Below are 20,054 nucleotides of genomic sequence, written 5' to 3'. Positions count from 1 at the left end.
GTCGAGGCAGATGGCCGCCCACCCTGAGCCATGGTTCTGCTCGAGGTTTCTGCCTCTTAAAAGGAAGTTTTTCCTTGCCTCTGTCTCCTAGTGCTTGCTCTTGGTGGGAACTGTTGGGCTTCTGTAAATAACATCACAGAGTACGGTCTAGACCTGCTCTTTTATGAAAAGCGCTGTGAGATAACTGTTGTTGTGATTTGGCGCTATATAAATAAAATTGAATTGAATTGAATTGAATTGAAAACATAGTTATGTTTATTATATTGCATTTCTGTCATTAGATCCTCCTAAATGTTACACACTGGACCTTTAATAGTGCTGTTTAGGGAATCATAATTCAATTATTTTGACAGATATTAGTGGGTTTTTCAACAGTGTATGTTTTAAAAGTAGTGTAAAGCCTTTAGTTACTCAGAGGGAGCTGGATGAAATCTGATAAAAGTGATGTCTGCTGCTGATTTTGATCATTTAAAAAAGAAATCCCTTTCCTGTTTTCTGCAGGGTCTACAGATGGTGACTCTTGTAAGTATCTCTGTTGCTCGATATAATTCTGCAGCAAACCCAGCACTAATAAATGTTTGAAAGACTTAATAATATTAATAACTAATTTACTTTAGTACGTTAGCCATACATAATCTTTTTAATATTTATCCCCGCAGCCAACGACCCTGCTGCCGCCGACAGTCTTGTGTATGAGAATGAGGAAGACGCAGTGTGAAGTTCCTGCAAACAACATCCTTCCCATCAGCATGTTAGCATTGTCAGTGTGAGCATTTGAGTATGCTAATGTTAGCATTTAGCTCAAAGCCGAGTGCAGCCTCACAGAGCTGCTAAAGTGGATGGAGTCTCACATGTGAGACATCACATCATTTTTGAGACACTGTGCACAACTCTGTAGTTTGGAAAACCAGTGGACCACCTGCAGTCCCAATGAAATCTGAAAATATTCTTCTTTGGTGTCTTTTTAAGCTGAACCACGAAGTCGTTATTATATCAAAGGGTTGTTAGAGTTTGGATCATGTGGGTAAGCAAATGTTTATCAGGTTAAAATCTCGCAACAGCTCAAATAGAGGAGGCTTCTATGAACAGGCTGTAAAATATAAATACACATTTAGGGGGTAGATAAGGGTTAGTGGGTTAAAGGTAACCGGGATTAAAAGGAAGTGAATTAATTAATGAATTTATACTATTTCCTCCTCCTGGTTGTGGATGGTTCCTCTGCTGTGTACAGATGTAGATTTAATCAGATCCGGGGTGCCGCTGTGCCAATATGTGCTCCTCCTGAGAGCAACACTCTCCCTTTGTAGTTTTCTGTGACGAGTGTTTTAAAAAGCTGTTTACAATGTGGCAAAATGACTTAATGCTTGTTTAAGATTGTCTGTTTGTGTTGAGCAACACTCAATACAAAATGTTTGTATTTTGAACATTTTCCTTGATACCTTTTCCTTCAAGTAGACTAATGATACTATTTGTTACCATTATATCACAATATTGTCTACAATAATCGCAATATGACTTTTTCAATATGAGATTAATGTAAAGGATTCTGATGATGATTTTACAGATTAGGTTTCTTACTGGTAACCAGTGCCTGTTCCTGCACCTAATGGACTTTCATACACTTGTTTTCGTATTATAAAAATATGCATCTGTGTGTTCTTTGCTGTCTTACGCAGATTTTGTATTTTTACATGTTTGTTTGAATTGCTACTTTTTGGGTTCTTGAACAATATAGACATAGACCTACATGTAATCAAACCTGAGCGTTTTCTAATGTAACGGGATGTTAAATAAAGTAAAAAATAATGAAATTGCGTCCTGCAGTAGAGATTTACCAGCTTTGTGACGAAGAAATCTAATTGTGGCAGCAGTTAGCGGGCTCTCCTGCAACTGTCCTGAACCAGCAGGAACCTCTGAAAGGTTAACCTACGTTCTTTCTAAAGGCGAGCAGGTTGTGAAAAGAAGCTCGATCGCATTGAAGTTAATGACACAATGTGTCTTCATCTCAGCTGATTTATTACCTTAGCAAACAATTTCCGATGAGTTCATAGTCTCAGTCGCTAGTTTTCTAACACAGCATGATGTTCATTTAGTAAATTAAGGTCCCATTTAGAGGAAAATAAAGGCATATTGTATCTGCTGTCCTGTGTACATATAACTAGCTGTGAAGTTTTGGAGTGTTTGCGTTTTCTTCTAAGACCTTTGACCCTGTCACAGTGTGTTTTCAGTTCATGAAAGTTAACTGGAATTTTTTGGTTACCTAAAAATGTCTTGTTCAGCGTTTGTTGTACTAAAACACACTCTAAGGTGTCGCCTGTTGAAACCTTGCTTAAAAAACACTGATAAAGACACCAGATCGTTCACCTAAAGAAATATTGAGAGATTAATCAAGGACACCTTGCAAATGAATGCAAAAATCATGTCATGGGGATGTTACTTATAGCCATTCTTATATACCTTGACAATTGTTAACATTCATAAACTTTGATATCACAAACAGCAGCGGGTGCTGTGGCATGTCCTCGGCATCTCTTCTGCAGAAGGCAGGTCAGTGTGAAGTCAGTGACGCCACCACTGCTGGCAATATTATTATATATATTATTAGGATTTGGGGTATATCTGAAATGTTGTCAGTTCTAATATTTACACACTCTTTTTTCCTTTAAATGACAAGACTAAAATACCTTGTTAATTTAATAGCTTTGTTTCACCAAACTATCTTGCAAAAGTTAAAATGGTGCATCTCTTCACAGCAGGGTTATATTTCCTATTTTTATCCTAACTATACTCCTTATTCTGATCTTTTGAATGTAGTTAATACGTCTTATTATAACACTGGCAGGGGGTTAAGAAATATTTTGAAGCATAAAGCTATATTCAAGTTGGCTAAGCAGCACAAAACTCGTTGGTATAAGATTATTGAAATCTTAGTGGGGTAATGATCTGTGGCTGGCACATGGATCTGAACACACTGCTGGTGTTGTGGCTCTAAAACATTTTTATCAAGTTACTGGCATTGACAACTTCACCTTCATGGCAATAACTTAATCACTGACCATGAAAATCTTGAAACATTAAGAAAATCAAATTCAACACACTATAACTTTCCAAATTTTGGAATAGCAACATGACGGTGCTTCAACATGATATTAGATCATAATATGGATTATTGGCCCCCACTTTATTTAACAGTCCTAATATAAATGCTTTAGGCTATTTGTGCAGAAGCACCACCAGTCAGGTTTATACTTTTGAGTAAAAAACGAAAGATATCATATAATGTAGTCTCCATCTTTATCCCTTTACACTCTGCCCACACTACTAAATGCAGAAGCATTAACTGGAAGCTTAAGTTTGCTTTTGATACACAAAATAATAAAATTAGACATTGAACAACTAATAATGCAATTTTGGAACAAAGCACAATTTGAAAATGTATTTTGCAGCTTTTGGAAATTATTAATATTCAGAGAAATTATGGTAGCAAGCCGCTTGAAGGGGGGTGCAGAGGGTGCTATTGACAGGGAGGAACACAGAGTTCAAATTACAGGTGCAGACTAGGGGATGTTTTTAGGGACGCCGACCTGTCAATCAGGTTGGAGGCGACTCGAATCCGCTGCTCTGTGTACATTTAACCAGCCGTGAGCTTATTTTTGGATACTGTCTGTGTTTTTGTTGAAGAGCTTTAACCCTCTGTAACATTTCTCCTGCAAATGTCTTGTTCAGCGTTCTGTTGTACTAAAAAATCCTAAAGCGTCGGCGTTTAAATTTTTTTCCAGTAACCATATTTATTTTAAGCCTGTTTTTCACTGGCCAAAATTAGCATCCTGTCGCAGTTGACATTAATAATGGATGCTTACCAAGCTAGCTAGCTCCTCCCTCTCTTCCAAATATGGTCACTTCTGGTTCATCAAATTTTAATTTTCGTTTTCACTTTAATATTGTCCGCCGTAGGCATCCATAGTAGTCATTAGGATTCATCCTTTGGCAATTTTGAATATCTGCACCAAATTTAATGAGTTTCACCACCACACAATGAATCATTCAAACATTCAAAGGATGGGACACAAAGGCACCGTCTCTCCTTAAAGGCAGTCGTGGTTTTGCACTCAGTTGTTCACATGACAAGTGACAGAAATTGTTGTGAGGAGAATGAAGAAATGAAGCTTGAGAGAGAAATTTAAATCCTGCAAACTGTTAAATCTCTTAACAGCTGACCAATCACTTTGTAGAGTGGAAGAGTCAGACGGTGAAGGTGAAATTAGGGGAACAACAAATCACAACAAAACCCTCACACATAATGAGGAAGTGCAGTAGCTGTGCGTTCAAGTGTCCAGTTTAAAAAACTTTAGAAGAGCTACCAGAGCCCAAAGGTCTTTAAAGAATGTTTTTAATTTGCAGATTTATTTTGACCACCAGCTGAAAATCACAAAGTTATTCAGTTTACATTAATATGAAACAGAAAAGAAAAGCAGTCCTCACATATGAGAGGCTGTAACCAGCAAATGTCTGGTGTTTTATGGGATTTGTGATCAGTCAGTTGTTAAAACTGTCATCACTAAATTAATTATGACAATATTATTATTTATTTCAGTGCCTCAGTCATCTGATTAAAAGCATGACTAATTCATGCAGCATGAAAAGTGTTTAATTTGCCTTTCTGAAACCTGGATGTAACTAAAAAGCAGCAACAGTCCTTGTTTTGGAGCATCACCTGAATGCACCATCTACTGTCAAACATAAAGTCAAGTGAAGGAGAAGGAAGCAGCAACAGAGTGAAAAACAGTTCAACTAGCGGAGATATGAAAAATATGAAGGCAGTCAACTTTGTTTTAACAATGTATTTGGTTGCGTCCTGCTCGAAGACGGGACTGATGGTGAACAGCGGTGAGTTCAGAGTTTTCTGACGTATTAATGTGAAGCAGGAGAAGGTAAAAATAAGAAATAAATTGATGCTGTTTTTAAAATTTGTTTTGAGTTTTAATTTTCCACCCAGCCCACATGTGTAAGACACTGCAAGTGATGACATCAAGTGGAAATACAAAAAAATTTAGACTTGCATACAGATCCTATATTCACTGTTTATATAAGAAGAAATATTTTTTCTAAAAATAAATTATATATATAACTTTAAGCCATAATATACAGTAGGATTGATCATATTATACACTACAAGAAATTACCATTTTGTTTTGTTGGTCGAAATCCATCTATTAATTAAATATGGATCACATTATTCTGGGTGTGAAAGTGTGAAATCGCCATATTTCTGCAAACATACACCTGTAGAGAGATAGTGCTGATCATTAAACAGACCGTTCCTCAAAAGTGAGGAGTCGTCATTGATTCATTAAAGATTAATAATTTAATAACTTCAATATGAACATAAACCTTTATGTGTCTGTGTTATTAAATAAAAGTAAAACTGACATTTTTGCAGAACAAAAACTGAACTTTGCATGTGACTCAAAATGCGCCACAACTTCTCAGTTTGGTTGGAGGCTTTAAGAAAGCAGCTTAACTAAGTAAAAAAGTGTCTGATCTGGTGGAAGTCAGGATTTTCTTTTGTCCTGAGTAAATCAGTTAGACTGAGCTCAGGAGTAATGTTAATGTCACTTACAGATATAGTTCTTTTCTTTTCATTCCAAACAAACCAGAAATACCAAAAACTCGTCTCTGCCACAGTAACTTGTATTTCTACTGTTCATTATAATCACTTGAACATTTCTAAAACTAAACCACTCTCCCCACCGGGTCTAATGAATTATCTGCCTTGTCTAATAAATATCTGTCTGTCTGTGTGACTCTCAGAGACACATTCCCTCTTTTACACCTACACGGCTTTCTCCAAACCTGTCGGACTCCCGGGCATCCACCAGTTCACAGCCATGGGTCTGCTGGACGGCAGGATGATCGACTACTTTGACAGCGAGCACCAGAAGAAAGTTCCCAAACAGGACTGGATGAAAGAGAGACTGCCTGCAGATTACTGGGAGAAAGGAACACAGTCCCGCCTGAGCAAACAGCAGTGGTTCAACGTCAACATCGACATCCTGAAGAAACGAATGGGACAAAATGATTCAGGTAAGATCCATGAAAGGAGAAGGGCAGCAAGCGGGCACTTTTTGATGAAGGCCATGAAATGCTGGTAGAGTGATAAAAGCACTAGAAAAAATAAGCTGTTGACTCTTTCAATTTTAACCAGAAAACCACAAAAATTCAAATCTGTCCCAGCTCATCGTGTTTGTCTGTCATTACCTCCGGTTTCAGACGTCCATGTTCTTCAGTGGATGCACGGCTGTGAGGGCGACACGCAGCCTGACGGCACGATTAGGTTCCACCGCGGCATAGACATGTACGCCTACGATGGAAACGACTTCCTGTCCTTTGACGACGCCAACCAAGTCTGGGTTGCTTCAATTGACGTGGCCGTCCCGACCAAGATGAAGTGGGATGGGGTCCAGGTCCTTAAAGAATACACCAAAGGCTACTTGGAGTACGAGTGCATGGAGTGGTTGAAGAAGTTCGTGGACTATGGGCGAATGCAGCTTCAAACTGCCGGTATATTTTCTCGAAGATAATTAACTGATAACAGTTGATTTCAGATCCTTTTCAATGAGCATTTCTACTAACTAATGTCAAATTTATTATGTTTCACCGCAATCCATTGTGAGCCCATTGTGTTCTTACTGTTGGGACAGCCAGTCTGAGGCTAGTCTGAAGGGTTCTCAGGGGTTCGTATAGCACAAGAATTTTAGGAAAATATTTTGGCCCGGAGCCACAGAGTCATTTTTAGACGAGAAGTCAATCCTGAGTCAGTGTGCGGATTGTAGAACTGTTATAATGTGGTGGGGTATTTCCTACAGTACTCTGAATAGGTTGGATTTGCAATAGACCTTTGCATTAATCCGATATACTAGAATATATGCATGGGTCAGCTTTTTAATATAAAAACGAATAATAATCCACAGTGTTAAAAGTGGCACTAAGATCCAACAATACTAAAACAGAAACTTTGCCTGAGTCAATGAACAGGCAAATGTCATTTAGCACCTTTATGAGTGCAGTCTTTGTGTTGTGTGGCGGGGCAGAAATCCTGGCTGTAGTTTTATTGTGCAGAGCTGGCGTGTACTGTATGTGCAAACGCCATAGAAAAAAAAATTTCAGGTGATGTTGTATAAAGAGCTCAAAAGTCTGCATGAGGTGGTGGGTTTTTGCCCGTGCTTTGTGTGTGAGTGAGTGTTGTTTGGGAGGAGTGAGACTGGTCTTTGCATCCTGTTGTGAATGTGCAACTGTCCGTGTGCTGTTGTGTGCGATGAAGAGGTTACTAAATTTACTTAAATTAGATTAGTTAAGTTATTTTATTTAAGCGCAAATTCACACCTAAAGATCTAGTTTCTGAATCGAATCAGTACATGGATAATACTTGTTTAATTTTTCCAACTGGTCCGGTCAGGGCCGGCCCTGACAATGTTGGCTCCCAAGGAGAGATTTTAAATTGGTGCCCCCCCCATGCCCAACCCTAAAAAGTCCCCCTCAGGGGTTGGTCCCCATCTCCCGAGCATCAGTGATATCGCTGAGGTGAGGTGCCTCCGCAGAACCCGAAGGATACTAAAGGACAGTACCCACCCAGCCACAGCCTGTTCACCCTGCTGCCGTCTGGAAAGGGATATAGAAGTTCTACTTCGTATAGGCTTTGCCCTCTAAGGCTATCGCTATTGGGTTTACCCCAGCACTGAGAAAAGCTTGTCTACACCCACCCGCAGTGTGGGCCTCTCTTACGTCCTTATCTTGTGTATATACACAACAGTGAGACCTGCTCGTTGGCTCCCATTTTTCTTGAGCACTGAGCTGTCTAAAGAGCAGGAGAATACCTGCTAGTGATTTCTTTCAGCAGGCAACATCCGTGCGGATGTGTGGCGTCTGTGAGACAGGCTTCATCCTGCCGGGGGACCTCCATCCCCGAGGTGAGGCGTGCCTTGGGCTGGAGCACGCTGGCCGAGCACTCACCCCCGGCTCACGCTGTCCATTCTGCGCCCTTCTCTCCCCCAAGTAGAAGCAACGCAGAGTGGATAATTTTGCCATTCAGGAGGAGAAGGTGTGGCTCCCTGGACGAAGCCCTCGACCTGCTGTTACTGTCCGTAGGTCTCCTAGCGGGTCCCCGCTTCCCCTGTTCCAACCTCTGGTGGACGTCAGCCTTGACTCCAGCCTTGAGGAAGTTCTCTCAGGGGACATTACCATCTCGCTCTCCGCCACTACTTCCCTTCCATCTGTCGGCGGCCTCATGAGAGAGCTCCCCCCCCATCATTCAGAGGGCTGCCGCCCACCGTTATCTGATTGTCCCCACAGCCTAAGAGCTCGTCCCTAAGATCCGCTACGGAGCCCCAATGGGTCTTGCCGCTGAGAGGTAGCGCTTGGAAGGTTTAGGTCTCTCACAGGAGGTGGTGTGCACCATCCAAGGGTCGAGAGCCGCCTCCACTCAGTCCTCGTACTCCACCAGATGGTCGGCATTCCAATCCCTGGTGTTTGGACCAGGGGTTGGACCCGGAGGTCGGTCCACTGCCTGGGCGTTTCCTGAAGGGAGTGTGGAGGCACAGGCCTGATGAATCATACTTCTTGATCTCTGGGGAGGACAGCAGTACCATTCGAAGATCTTACAGTGTATCTTCCTTCGTTTTAAGAAAAACGTCTGCTTTCCTTTTGTTGGTTTGGTGGTTAAATGTCGCCACATTACACTTGTTGCTAGCCAGCTAAAAGCTACAACTTTGTAATTAACTCCTAACACTAGCAGCTTTCACGCTGCGCCAGGCCCGCTGCAATGTATGAAAGGTACGGAGCCAAATTAGTCCACCTCTGAGCCGGGGATGTGTGAAAAGCTGCAGCCGACATGATGGCGTAACAATCTTTTTACACGCCGCTGGTTCCGATAAAGCCAGACCGATATGTGAAAGCACACATGGTTGCGGATCCAGGGTGACTGCAGCTTGGCTGTCCTGAGCCCAAAACCAAGCTTTTATGCCTAAGAGCATCACCAGCTCTGTTAGGTTGAGAGTGATTACCCTCACGGGCCTTTTCCCTCCTCCTCATAGGTCTGAGGAAGAAGCTGCCTCCGACCTCCTCTGCCCTGTGCGCACACTGTCCTGCTTCGTGGCCCAAACAGCTGCCTGGCGCCGCTTGTTTGTGCACTACAGGGAACAGTCCAAGGCGCTCCCCCCTGTCAAAGCAGGCTGTGCAGCGCTCTTTCACAGGCCCCGGACAGCATCACAGCGCACTCACCAGCAAACAAATAACTTTTCTTTTTTATCTTTCCAGCTCCACCTGAGGTGTACATGTTCTCAAAGAACAGTAAAGTTGAGTCAAAGGTCATTTTGACGTGCCTGGCCACAGGCTTCCACCCAAAAGACATCATCCTGCAGATCAAAAGGAATGGCAGTGTTCTAACTGAAGAGCACGAAGTGGTTACATCGGGCGTTCGACCAAATGACGGCGACACCTTCCAGAGAAGCGACAGTGTGGAGATTTTAAGGAGCGACACGTTTACATACACCTGTGAAGTGAATCACCCAGGATACAGGTTACATGTTGAGAAGGAATGGGGTAAGAACCTGTTTCTTATTCTTTGTTTTTCGCCATTTGTCATTGTTTTTGCAATGTTTACTGTTAGGAAGTGTCAAATCAGCCTGTTCTCATGCCAGACGTCATATATACACGCTTGACAAGCATATTTATTTACATTTAAATGTATTCATTTAGCTGACGCTTTTATCCAAAGCGACTTACAATTGCTATACATGTCAGAGGTCGCACGCCTCTGGAGCAACTAGGGGTTAAGTGTCTTGCTCAGGGACACAGTGGTGTCTCACAGTGGATTCAAACCAGGGTCTCTCACACCAAAGGCACGTGTCTTATCCACTGCATTATCACCACCCCTATTTCATGCTAAATGTTGATTTTTCGTGTATAGTAGACGTCCCCAGGTGCGTGTGTATGATGCCCTTGGGAAATGCTAGCGCTTGTGTTTAAGGAGTTGACAGCCCCCCAAGACAACTTACCCTAACCTTAACCGTCACAGAAGTTAGTGCCTAAACCTAAGTCAGTAAATTTATGCAAGTTGACCAGCTGTGGTCGACATGTGCTATGCACATCGGCCTCACGGTGCTAGCAGGTAGGGTTATGGTGCTTTCAGACCAAAAGCGACGCGAGCGTTCAGGGCGGTGAGTTTACATACAAACTCAATGCAAAGACACGTAGAGCTGCGATTTCCTGTCGGGTGCGACGCGAAGGGGGCGGGGCTGGCGACGCGAAGACAACGCGAAGAAATTCACGTGAGTTGAATATTTTCAACTCAAGCGAAGAAGTCGCACGACGCTGAGTCGCGATAGCCTATCAGTGTTGAGATTGTCCGTACGTCACCGAGGCTTCAGAGCGTTGTGTGGAGAGGACCAGGCAGAGCGGGGGATTGAAAATCTGCTGGCCGGCTGAGAGCTGCTAAACGTGGGGGAGAGGAGCAGGGAGCAGCGCTGCAAACATTGGACAAATAAACACCCGTAGTTGGTCGGATTCTGCTCTGACAGCTATGCCGTTATGCTGTCGTACTACGACTTCATATTTATATAAAAACTGGACATTACCTGGAAAAAAGAAAGTGAGGAGGTTGAACTACCGGGTGAGTTCATAAAACATGTATCTGTAACTTCCAGCTATCATTGTACTTTACTATGACCAAGTTAGCATAGCACAGCCCTGATTGATCCAAACTCCTTTCAGAAAACAAGCATTTTAGTAGTTGTTGTCCTGCTGTCTTGCTGACAGACCTGACAAAGCATGAATTCATATGTTTAACAAATCTACATCATGTTGTAGTTATTTCGGCATCAGTTTAATCCGTTTATTGCTATGTAATGTTGTTTACTTTGGGTTCAGACAGTTCTAGTAAAGGCGAGTTGTGTTAGGGTTAGGGTTATCGCGTTAAAATCGCCTTCTTGCATCGTGTGTGAACACTTGCAGCGAATGTACTCACGCGAGGAAAGCGTCGCAACGCGAAGATTCGCGTTTGGTCTGAAAGCACCATTACCTCCTTTGTGTTGCAACGCTATAGCAAACTGCAGCATATCATACACACGCAAAATCAACGTTTTGTGCACAATAGCCACGTTTTCTTCAAAGCGTGTATAAATGACGCCTGAGATGAGATTGGGTTGGTCAAATGATGGTCAAATTTCCGTACCAAGAGGTCAACTTAAAGAATAATTCACCTTAATTTAAAATTTGGTATTTTGTTAACTTTGGTCATCATTTCTGTCCGTTATGGTAACAAATTCAAATCAAGGAAGTTCAGTGAGACCAAAAATGATCAGACTGTTACACGACTTATAACTACAGCAACAGTCAGAAGGTTTGGGAACCGAAGGCCAAACCACTGATTTAGAAAGTTATAATCAATCAATAAATTAATTTTTGTGTCATAGTTAGAAGTTACATGCAACATGGAGTTTTGAACTTGTAGAAGGTCAGAAACCTCTTTGATACTTGACATGGAACATCCTCTTTTCCTGTTTCTCACCAGCACAAATTCATGTTTTCTTAAAGTAACCAAATGCTGCATTTCTATAATTTAGCTTTTACATTTTTGCAGCATACATCAACACCATAGTTGAAAAAACAAACAAATACAATAAAAAAAATAATGTTCAAAGTGAGTGAATATAACAGTAATGTGAATGTTTTCTGTGTTTTAGATCATAAACTACCTCCTGACTTTGGAGAACATGCATCTATGATTGCTGGAGGTGTAATAGTCCTGCTGGTGGTGGTGGTCGCATCCGTTGTGGTTCTGGCTGTCGTGTTCAGAAAAGGCAAATCAGTGGAGCAAAATAAATCTTTAGTGCTTTGCTTAGTTACCAGCCATGTTTCCTTAAATATAAGTTGAGGTATAAGCTTTGTAGTAACATTTAAGCAACATGGACATTTTAAAGTCAGTGAACAAGACCTGAAGTGTGCAGTAAACAGCAGGATAAAGAGGCAGTAACTGATGGAGTTCATTTCATCTTCTTTAGCCCCGCTAGTGTCGTGTAGTAGGGACGTCAAGCTAAACCCACCGTGCTGCTGTAAACATCTTAGCATGCTAATATGCTTTAACTGAGCATATTACTAACTAGAGTTTGGTGTTGGTGTTGACAATAAATACCGAAATACTAGAGAAATGTGTTCTACCCTGCTGTCTGTACAGATATATTTATCCCTTAAATATCTCTGGTTGTTAAGGCCGCTACAGTCAGTGTTGCTCATTGATGAGCAGGTTTGAAGGAATGGCGTTATTGAACATAAAGGATGTGATGAAAATATTTTTGGTGTTTAATTCACTGAGTTAGCCAAAAGTTCCCAATTGTTATAATTTATTGAAATTTACAATATAATTTATCTGCCGCAATAAAACATTAACACTGTGAAAACGAAACATTTAAAACTGAGACAATGAAAATGTTCACCACTGAATTAAGTGACCTTTAGATTGTCCATAAATTGTGTATTTTAAAAGTCAGCTAATGGAACGACAGATGCAGATTTAGACCATGCCATTGATTATATTCAATGATCCATTAACATTTCTTTTATTCACAGGAGCTGGAGCCAACCCTCCTCAAGGTAACTACTTTAAGTCTCATGAAGGTCATTGTTCAGAGGTTATTGATCACTAAACTAAATGAGATGTTGTCAGGTGCGTGTGCTCTCTGCAAGCAGCTTGGAGTAACGACAAGGAAAATATTCAGTCGTGGGCAGCCCTGAGAACAGTTACAAGATGATGAGCCTTAATGTTTCCGATGTGTGTAGAAAATAACCCCAATAAAAAAAAACATCAACACGGAGAACATACAGTAGGCTATGTGATAATTTGGGTGAACTGACCTTTTAAGGAAAGAAATACACATCACCAAATATGCATGTAAAAAATTACATGATAAAAATATAAAGCAAGAGCAGATAGGCCTCCATGTTGTAAGTGTCTATTTTTGTGTGTGTGTGTGTGTGTATAAATATATAATATATAATATATCAAATAACACTTCTTTTAATCAATGCAGCTAATCAGCTCAAACAACTCCCGGCCCGAAGTCTTCTGGAATAGACGTCTGAAGTTTCTGCAGATCATTTTTATTTTCATTAGAGTACATGAAGACTTACTGTGTTCTCTTCAAACCAAATTCACCTATTTAACAAATACATTTACTGTGGGATACAAATTCAATGGGGAATTTGAAATGAACAAAGAACAATGAACATGTAAAAGTTACAAAATGTCTTTATTTTTCAATGCAAATCATTTTTTATTGGCCGATATAATGCAGGTTTAGGGGCTTCTGCATTCGACTCAGTTTGACTGGAAGCTTCCTGCTTGGCGCCAACTGCATATGTCAGGTGCATCTTCAGCAATCCTCAGAGGGAAAGTCCTTTGGTTTCATTTTATTTTAATATTTTATTTTCATTTTATGCTTTAAAAAAAAATTAACTTGCATTGAATTGAGACTTGCTATAAATGAACCACGACAGTCAGCATCACGTTTGCTTTCACTGTTAAACTCATTGTACAGTTACTACTAACAGAAAATGTTACTTTGACAACAATCACAACAGATTTGATGTTTGTTGTCGTGGATCATGTAAGCTGAGGATGTTTCAAAGTCTACAAGACTAGATGTGAATGGAAACCAATGGCTGCCTCAAAACTGAGACACAATTAGATGCAAACTTTTTTTATATATGTGATATGTCTGTCTGTATATGTGATTTGTAGCAGCTAAAATATTTAAATACACTGGTATGATTATTTAACAAGTCACCAGATTTTAGCCTGCAGTAATCAATGTATTTTTAGTGGGTGATCGTGGATCATTTAAAGTGTAATGCTTATATTCATACCACTGTATATTAATACTATACGGCAAATACAGGATTTTTTTTTATCAAGCTATTAAAAAACTTTTAGGAGCAGTTTATCTGTCATATATGCTCACTGACTGGTTGATTGATTGACTGATAGGACTTTAAATTTATAGGACTGTTTGCAAACACATTATTATTTTGGTAATTTACTGGTAATTTTTTTTCTGGTGGGTTTTCTAAGCACAGTAATTCATGAGATATTGTTTTAAGCAAATATAAAATTATCTCGTCTTTAGCGCTTTTAAAACTGGTTGTTCATGTTATTAATGCTATCAGGTAACCATGTTGGTTTCTTATACATTTGGCTTACATACAGAGTAATTAATAATTTGATCTGCTTTGGGTTGAACGTTTGGTATAGTTAGCTATAGGATTGTTTTATTTTGTTGTTTTTCCTTATACTAACTGAGGGTGTTGATTATTGGGTGTGGGTGAGAGTGGGTGTGCGAGTTATCTGTATATGTGTGTGTGTAATATATGTAGTTTTGTAATGTTCTGTTTTCTATTTGTCTATTATGTATTTGTGGTGTAGGACCCCCTTGAAAATGAGATGCTGCATCTCAAGGGGTTATCCTTCAATAAATTAAATTTATATTTGAAACTATTGTTATCCAGCTGTTTATTAATAGCTGAAATGTGAGGATAGTTTGTTTAATTACCAGTGAAAAAGTTCCCTCCTGGTGATAATAATTATAATGATTGTGTAAATATATTTTTGACAATACAATGAAATATTTCTCCTGGAGCACCAATCTGTTTGTTGAAAAAAATATCCAAAAAGTCTGCATTATGTGTGAAATGACAAAACCATTTGATTGTAAGATCGCGGTGACAAACATTAAATATTTCCTGCTTCTGTCTTAAAAAGTTCAAATGAATTCAAGACATTTCATTGTGAAGCCACGTGCCAACAATTTAGGAAAGACATTTAGGCAAGTCACCTTTATTTATATAGCACATATAAAAACAACCCAAAGTGCTTTCCAAATACACAGTATACAAAAATGTCCTCCTCTGCCTATGATTGGCTAAGCCAGACGATGACGATTCTTGCGTAGCATTCGCTGCAAAACGGGGCGTTTTCGCTTCTTCTGCTGTTTTCTGCAAGTAGGCTCGAAATAGTTGCGAAATCTGGATAAAAAGCAGCAACAGCGTCCTTAATTTGCACCGTCTGTGCACAGCGACGAGGAACAGGAACGAAGCAGCAACAGAGTGAACAACAGTTCAACAAGCTGAGATTTAAAAGCATGAAGGCAGCCATCTCTGTGTTTATAATGCATTATGTCGCAGTTTCCATACTGCTGGGGACGGGACTGATGGTGAACAGCCGTGAGTAGTTGTGTCAGTGTAAATGTGAAGCAGGAAAAGGAAAAAATAAGAAATTATTGATGCTGATTTCCACTCAGCCCACACGCCTGATACTGCAACTAAGTGATGACATAAAGTCGAAATACAAGAAATGTAAATGACTATGTTTCATGCAGACTTGCATATCTTCCCCGTATACAACATGATTATTACACAGACTCAGGTTAAGGTTTTTACGGACCTCCTTTTGTACTTTTAAGTCAGAGAAAACTATTAAATCCAAGAACATCAACAGGAAAATGTAGGTAAAGTATGGAAAAGGGAACAAAAACTAACAGGCCTTTAAAATTTGAGGCCCTAAAATACAGTAGCGTTGATCAGATAATCCACTATGATGGACCTTCTCATTGTGGAAAATACTTGAAGTGAGTCTGCAAACAGTATCTCCCTGTAGAGAATTGAAGATTGTCATGTACATGAAAACGTGTGCAGCCCCGACAGTCATGAAGATTGCTTCATAATCGCTTGACTTTCTGATCTTTGTTTCAGTGAATGTGAAACACTATCACACGTTGAAATAGCTCGAAATGATGTCCTAAAGCTGTTCATTTAATCTGATCAATGGTGGAAAAACTGTCAGTTTACTGTAAAATTAAACCAAAAAAAAGCAAGCATTCCTCAAACGCAGGAGTCGTCATTGATTCATTAAAGATTTAATAATATAGTGACTTGAACATGAACCTTTATGTGTCAGTGTTAACTAAATAAAAGTAAACCTGACATTTTTGCCGAACAAAAACTGAACCTTGATTCAAATGCGACACAACTTCTCAATTACTGGGAGACAGGAAGGAAGCAGCTTAACTGAGTAAATAATAGGCCTAATGTCTGATCTGGTGGAAGTCAGAATGAGAATACAGAAACTGAGAGAATCTACATTTTACTTTCTTTTGTCCTGAGTCCTTTGTCCTAAATCGGTTAGACTGAGCTCAGGAGTAATGTTAATGTCACTTACAGTTCAATTTATGTTCATACCAAACAAAACAGAAATACCAAAAACTCGTCTCTGCCACAGTAACTTGTATTTCTACTGTTCATTATAATCACTTGAACATTTTTAAAACTAAACCACTCTCCCCACAGGGTCTAATGAATTATCTGCCTTGTCTAATAAATATCTGTCTGTCTGTGTGACTCTCAGAGACACATTCCCTCTTTTACACCTACACGGCTCTCTCCAAACCTGTCGGACTCCCGGGCATCCACCAGTTCACAGCCATGGGTCACCTGGACGGCAGGATGATCGACTACTTTGACAGCGAGCACCAGCAGAAAGTTCCCAAACAGGACTGGATGAAAGAGAGACTGGCTGCAGATTACTGGGAGAAAGGAACACAGTCCCGCCTGAGCAAACAGCAGTGGTTCAACGTCAACATCGACATCCTGAAGACACGAATGGGACAAAATGATTCAGGTAAGATCCATGAAACAAGAAAGACCACGACCACTTTTTGATGAAAACCATGAAATCAACTATAATAACATTACAGATAAATGCTCTATCAAAAATTCAAATCTGACCCAGCTCATCATGTTTGTCTGTCATTACCTCCGGTTTCAGACGTCCATGTTCTTCAGTGGATGCACGGCTGTGAGGGCGACACGCAGCCTGACGGCACGATTAGGTTCCGCCGCGGCATAGACAAGTACGCCTACGATGGAAACGACTTCCTGTCCTTTGACGACGTCAACCAAGTCTGGGTCGCCCCAATTGAAGCGGCCGTCCCGACCAAGAGGAAGTGGGATGGGGTCCAGGTCCTTAAAGAATACACCAAAGGCTACCTGGAGAACGAGTGCATGGAGTGGTTGAAGAAGTTCGTGGACTATGGGCGAATGCAGCTTCAAAACGCCCGTATGTTTTCTAGAAAATAATGAACTGAGTTTCATTTTACTTAAGTTATCTTGCTTAAGGGCGGGTTCACACCTGAAGGTTCGGTATCTGAATCAAATCGGTATGAGGATGATACACTGTTCATATTTTTTAACTGGTCTAACTTTGCGTTCACAAAGGCAAAACTCAAACTATTCCAAAAACTCACACAACATTGCAGCTGAAATCATTGCGTCTTCATTTAATATTTTGAATACGTCAGTGTTGTTAAACACCTTCTCTAGTAAGAAAGTGAAACGTTCTCTGCAGCCCAAATATTCAGGAGGTATCTCACTTTGACGCGAGTCCACGTCCATGCTAGTCAACATTTTGGTATGCAAACACAAGATTTTTAAAGAGGTCATATTTATCATTTATCTTTCCCTCTCCTTTATTGAGTTGTATACTTTTTTTGTGCATGTAACAGGTTTGCAAAGTGAAAAAGGGAGTTCCCATCTCCCACAGAAAACACTGCTCCTTCCTGAACACAGATGGATTATAGTCCAGCCTTTACTTCCTTAAGGCTCGTGCAGACTACACAACTTTCAGCGTTGGCCGATGGCCGTGCCGTTCACACTACACAACTTGCCGTCTTGTGACGGAAGTCTTGAAGTTGTTGTGGCGTTCACACTACGTGACTGATGGGTGACAGGGGGTCACAGGTCACAGTCACCCGACGCTGGTCTACAAACCACATGTCTAGAAAACACACTTTAAATATGAAATGGTAAACCTACAGACAAAACATCTGTTGTTTGTTCTTATAAAGACAAAGAATCTGGGTGAAAGAACGGATTAGCACGCTCAGGTAGCAGGGATTGCCTGAGCTACAGAGAGCTGGAGGGGAGTTAAAAGTGGTTTTCGGTGAAAAGGTAGCTGTCTGCTCTCATTGGCTGGATGTGGATGTCGAGTCGGCCGACTCTCCCAGATATTTGCCATGCTAGATATCTGGCTGGCGTCTGCGATGTGCCAGGGATGCATCGTTAAGTAGTTCATACATAATGACTGGCGACCATCGCGTAGCTCTCCAACCGGCAAAACGGGCTTAAAATCGAGTAGTGTGACTAGGCTTTAAACTTTGTACCACATGATGCTCACCTGGTGTAGAAACACACTGAGCTGCAGCACACACAGACAAGACGTCCGGCCGCCGCCTGCCCTCACCTCCGCCCTCCAGGGTGATAAGAGGAGCTGCAGCAATGTGCAGTATGACAAAAAATATGGTGTTTTTTGACAATTAAACCATGTAAACCTGCTCTAGTAGAACCTCTAAATAAAATTATGAGCCTGAAAATGGTGTTCATACCAGAAATGAACTGCTACAGAGTTCACTTGTCAGTGGTGCGAGACCACCCCTTTAGTGCGGTTGTTTTGTCCGAAACCAGAGTTCGAGTCCGGCGTTCACACCAACCCAAAGGAGCCGCACCAAGCGGGTAAACGTTCCAGTGTTTGGTTCTATTGGACTAAACATGGTAGGAACCCGCCCTAATTTATGTTACGTATTTAGGTTCCTAAACCTGACCAAACTAAGCTTCGCTGGTGATGTGATGACAGTTCAAGGTGATGCTTGAAGCATAACGTGAAGTTTCAAGTCTACAGATTTATAATTCATGTTCCTGAGTGGAAGTCAGGTTAAGAAAGTAAACTGCGGCTGCTGAAGGAAGAAGTTTTAGGAAGTGGTGGTTCTGAATGTCATTTCTGCATTAGAACTGCTATTTTATAAAAACATACACATCTTAATTAAAAAAAGAAAAGCAAAAGATGCAGAATATGGCTCTGTACCAATAGAAGAGATGAAGACGTATAAGAAAAAGAGAGAACATGTCAAACACTTAGCGTGTAGTTTGAGGTTCGTTCTGGAGCTTCTTCGTGTGAGTAGAAGGAACCCGTTTTAACATCATCGTAGCCTTAAGATGCTTTCAGGAAACTGGGCCTGTACGTTTCTGTTTGGCCGCCAGCAAACAATAACTTTGCTTTTTTTTTCTGTGCAGCTCCACCTGAGGTGTTCATGTTTACAAAGAACACCGCAGTTGAGACAAAGGTCATGTTGACGTGCCTGGCCACAGGTTTCTACCCGAAAGACGTCATCCTGAACATCAAAAGGAACGGCCGCATTCTTACTGAAGAGGACGGAGTGGTTACCTTTGGCGTTCGACCAAATGACGACGACACCTTCCAGAGAAGAGACAGTGTGGAGATTTTAAAGAGCGACACGTCTACATACAATTACACCTGTGAAGTGAATCACGCTGCATCCGGGCTACATGTTGAGAAGGAATGGGGTAAGAAACTTATGTATGTACAGTGGGGGAAATAAGTATTTGACCCCTTGCTGATTTTGCAGGTTTGCCCACTTACAAAGAATGCAACGATCTATAATTTTAATCATATGTACATTCTAACAGTGAAAGACAGAATCCCAAAGAAAATTTTTTTAAATAAAAGTTTGTGCACATTTCGGCAGGGATGTTGGCCCACTCCTCCCTGCAGACAGCCTCCAAATCATTCAGGTTCCGAGGTTGTCGCCTGGCAACTCGAATTTTAAGCTCCCTCCAAAGATTTTCAATTGGATTCAGGTCTGGAGACTGGCTAGGCCACTCCAGAACCTTGATGTGCTTCTTCTTCAGCCACTCTTTTGTTGCTTTGGCGGTGTGCTTAGGGTCGTTGTCGTGCTGAAACACCCATCCTCGACCCATCTTCAGCTCTCTCACTGAGGGAAGGAGATGTTGGTCCAGAATTCCACGATACATGGCCCCGTCCATCCTCCCCTCAATACAATGGAGTTGTCCCGTCCCCTTGGCTGAAAAGCACCCCCAAAGCATGATGTTGCCACCACCATGCTTGACGGTGGGGATGGTGTTCTTTGGGTTGTACT

At 41.0% G+C, this 20,054-nt stretch overlaps 3 protein-coding genes and 1 long non-coding RNA gene across 6 annotated transcripts in view; 3 read left to right on the top strand and 1 right to left on the bottom strand.

The window, feature by feature from the left end:
* The window catches only part of LOC123976089 (BOLA class I histocompatibility antigen, alpha chain BL3-6-like), a 54,767-nt gene extending 53,000 nt beyond the window's left edge, over positions 1 to 1,767 (top strand). For both annotated transcript variants that reach the window (XM_046057918.1, XM_046057919.1), the window contains 2 exons: positions 502 to 522; positions 660 to 1,767. In XM_046057918.1, the coding sequence (XP_045913874.1) occupies positions 502 to 522; positions 660 to 718 (80 nt within the window). In that variant the 3' untranslated portion in view covers positions 719 to 1,767. The remainder of the gene's footprint in view (positions 1 to 501; positions 523 to 659) is intronic.
* A 3,026-nt stretch (positions 1,768 to 4,793) lies between these two features.
* LOC123976090 (H-2 class I histocompatibility antigen, Q10 alpha chain-like) lies at positions 4,794 to 13,351 on the top strand. Its single transcript, XM_046057920.1, has 7 exons — positions 4,794 to 4,887; positions 5,812 to 6,084; positions 6,271 to 6,561; positions 9,313 to 9,597; positions 11,739 to 11,855; positions 12,622 to 12,645; positions 13,083 to 13,351. Exons 1-7 carry the CDS (start codon positions 4,803 to 4,805, stop codon positions 13,124 to 13,126), a joined length of 1,119 nt encoding a protein of 372 aa, XP_045913876.1. The 5' UTR covers positions 4,794 to 4,802; the 3' UTR covers positions 13,127 to 13,351.
* Positions 13,352 to 15,014: 1,663 nt separating this feature from the next.
* The window catches only part of LOC123976091 (H-2 class I histocompatibility antigen, Q10 alpha chain-like), a 9,146-nt gene continuing 4,106 nt past the window's right edge, over positions 15,015 to 20,054 (top strand). Inside the window, exons 1-4 of the mRNA XM_046057921.1 lie at positions 15,015 to 15,270; positions 16,451 to 16,723; positions 16,871 to 17,161; positions 19,171 to 19,461. Coding sequence (XP_045913877.1) covers positions 15,189 to 15,270; positions 16,451 to 16,723; positions 16,871 to 17,161; positions 19,171 to 19,461 — 937 coding nt within the window. The 5' untranslated portion in view covers positions 15,015 to 15,188. The remainder of the gene's footprint in view (positions 15,271 to 16,450; positions 16,724 to 16,870; positions 17,162 to 19,170; positions 19,462 to 20,054) is intronic.
* Positions 15,947 to 20,054, bottom strand: part of LOC123976092 — a 9,246-nt gene continuing 5,138 nt past the window's right edge. Inside the window, exons 3-4 of one of the 2 annotated variants that reach the window (XR_006826250.1) lie at positions 16,859 to 17,091; positions 15,947 to 16,692 (exon numbers count right to left, since the gene is read on the bottom strand). This is a non-coding gene — a long non-coding RNA (uncharacterized LOC123976092). The remainder of the gene's footprint in view (positions 16,693 to 16,858; positions 17,092 to 20,054) is intronic. The other variant, XR_006826251.1, reaches the window with a different exon arrangement.

This window comes from Micropterus dolomieu, linkage group LG09 (assembly GCF_021292245.1).
Source record: "Micropterus dolomieu isolate WLL.071019.BEF.003 ecotype Adirondacks linkage group LG09, ASM2129224v1, whole genome shotgun sequence".
Lineage (NCBI taxonomy): Eukaryota > Metazoa > Chordata > Actinopteri > Centrarchiformes > Centrarchidae > Micropterus > Micropterus dolomieu.
The sequence above is the reverse complement of the archived record's forward strand: the minus strand, read 5'-3'. Positions and strand labels throughout refer to the sequence as shown.

Bases quoted from the DNA above. Each gene is read 5' to 3' on its own strand.
- LOC123976090 (XM_046057920.1), top strand. From the start codon at position 4,803: ATGAAAAATATGAAGGCAGTCAACTTTGTTTTAACAATGTATTTGGTT. The intron at 4,888-5,811 runs GTGAGTTCAGAG...TGTGACTCTCAG, and splicing joins GGGACTGATGGTGAACAGCG to AGACACATTCCCTCTTTTAC. The intron at 11,856-12,621 runs GCAAATCAGTGG...TTTTATTCACAG, and splicing joins GGCTGTCGTGTTCAGAAAAG to GAGCTGGAGCCAACCCTCCT.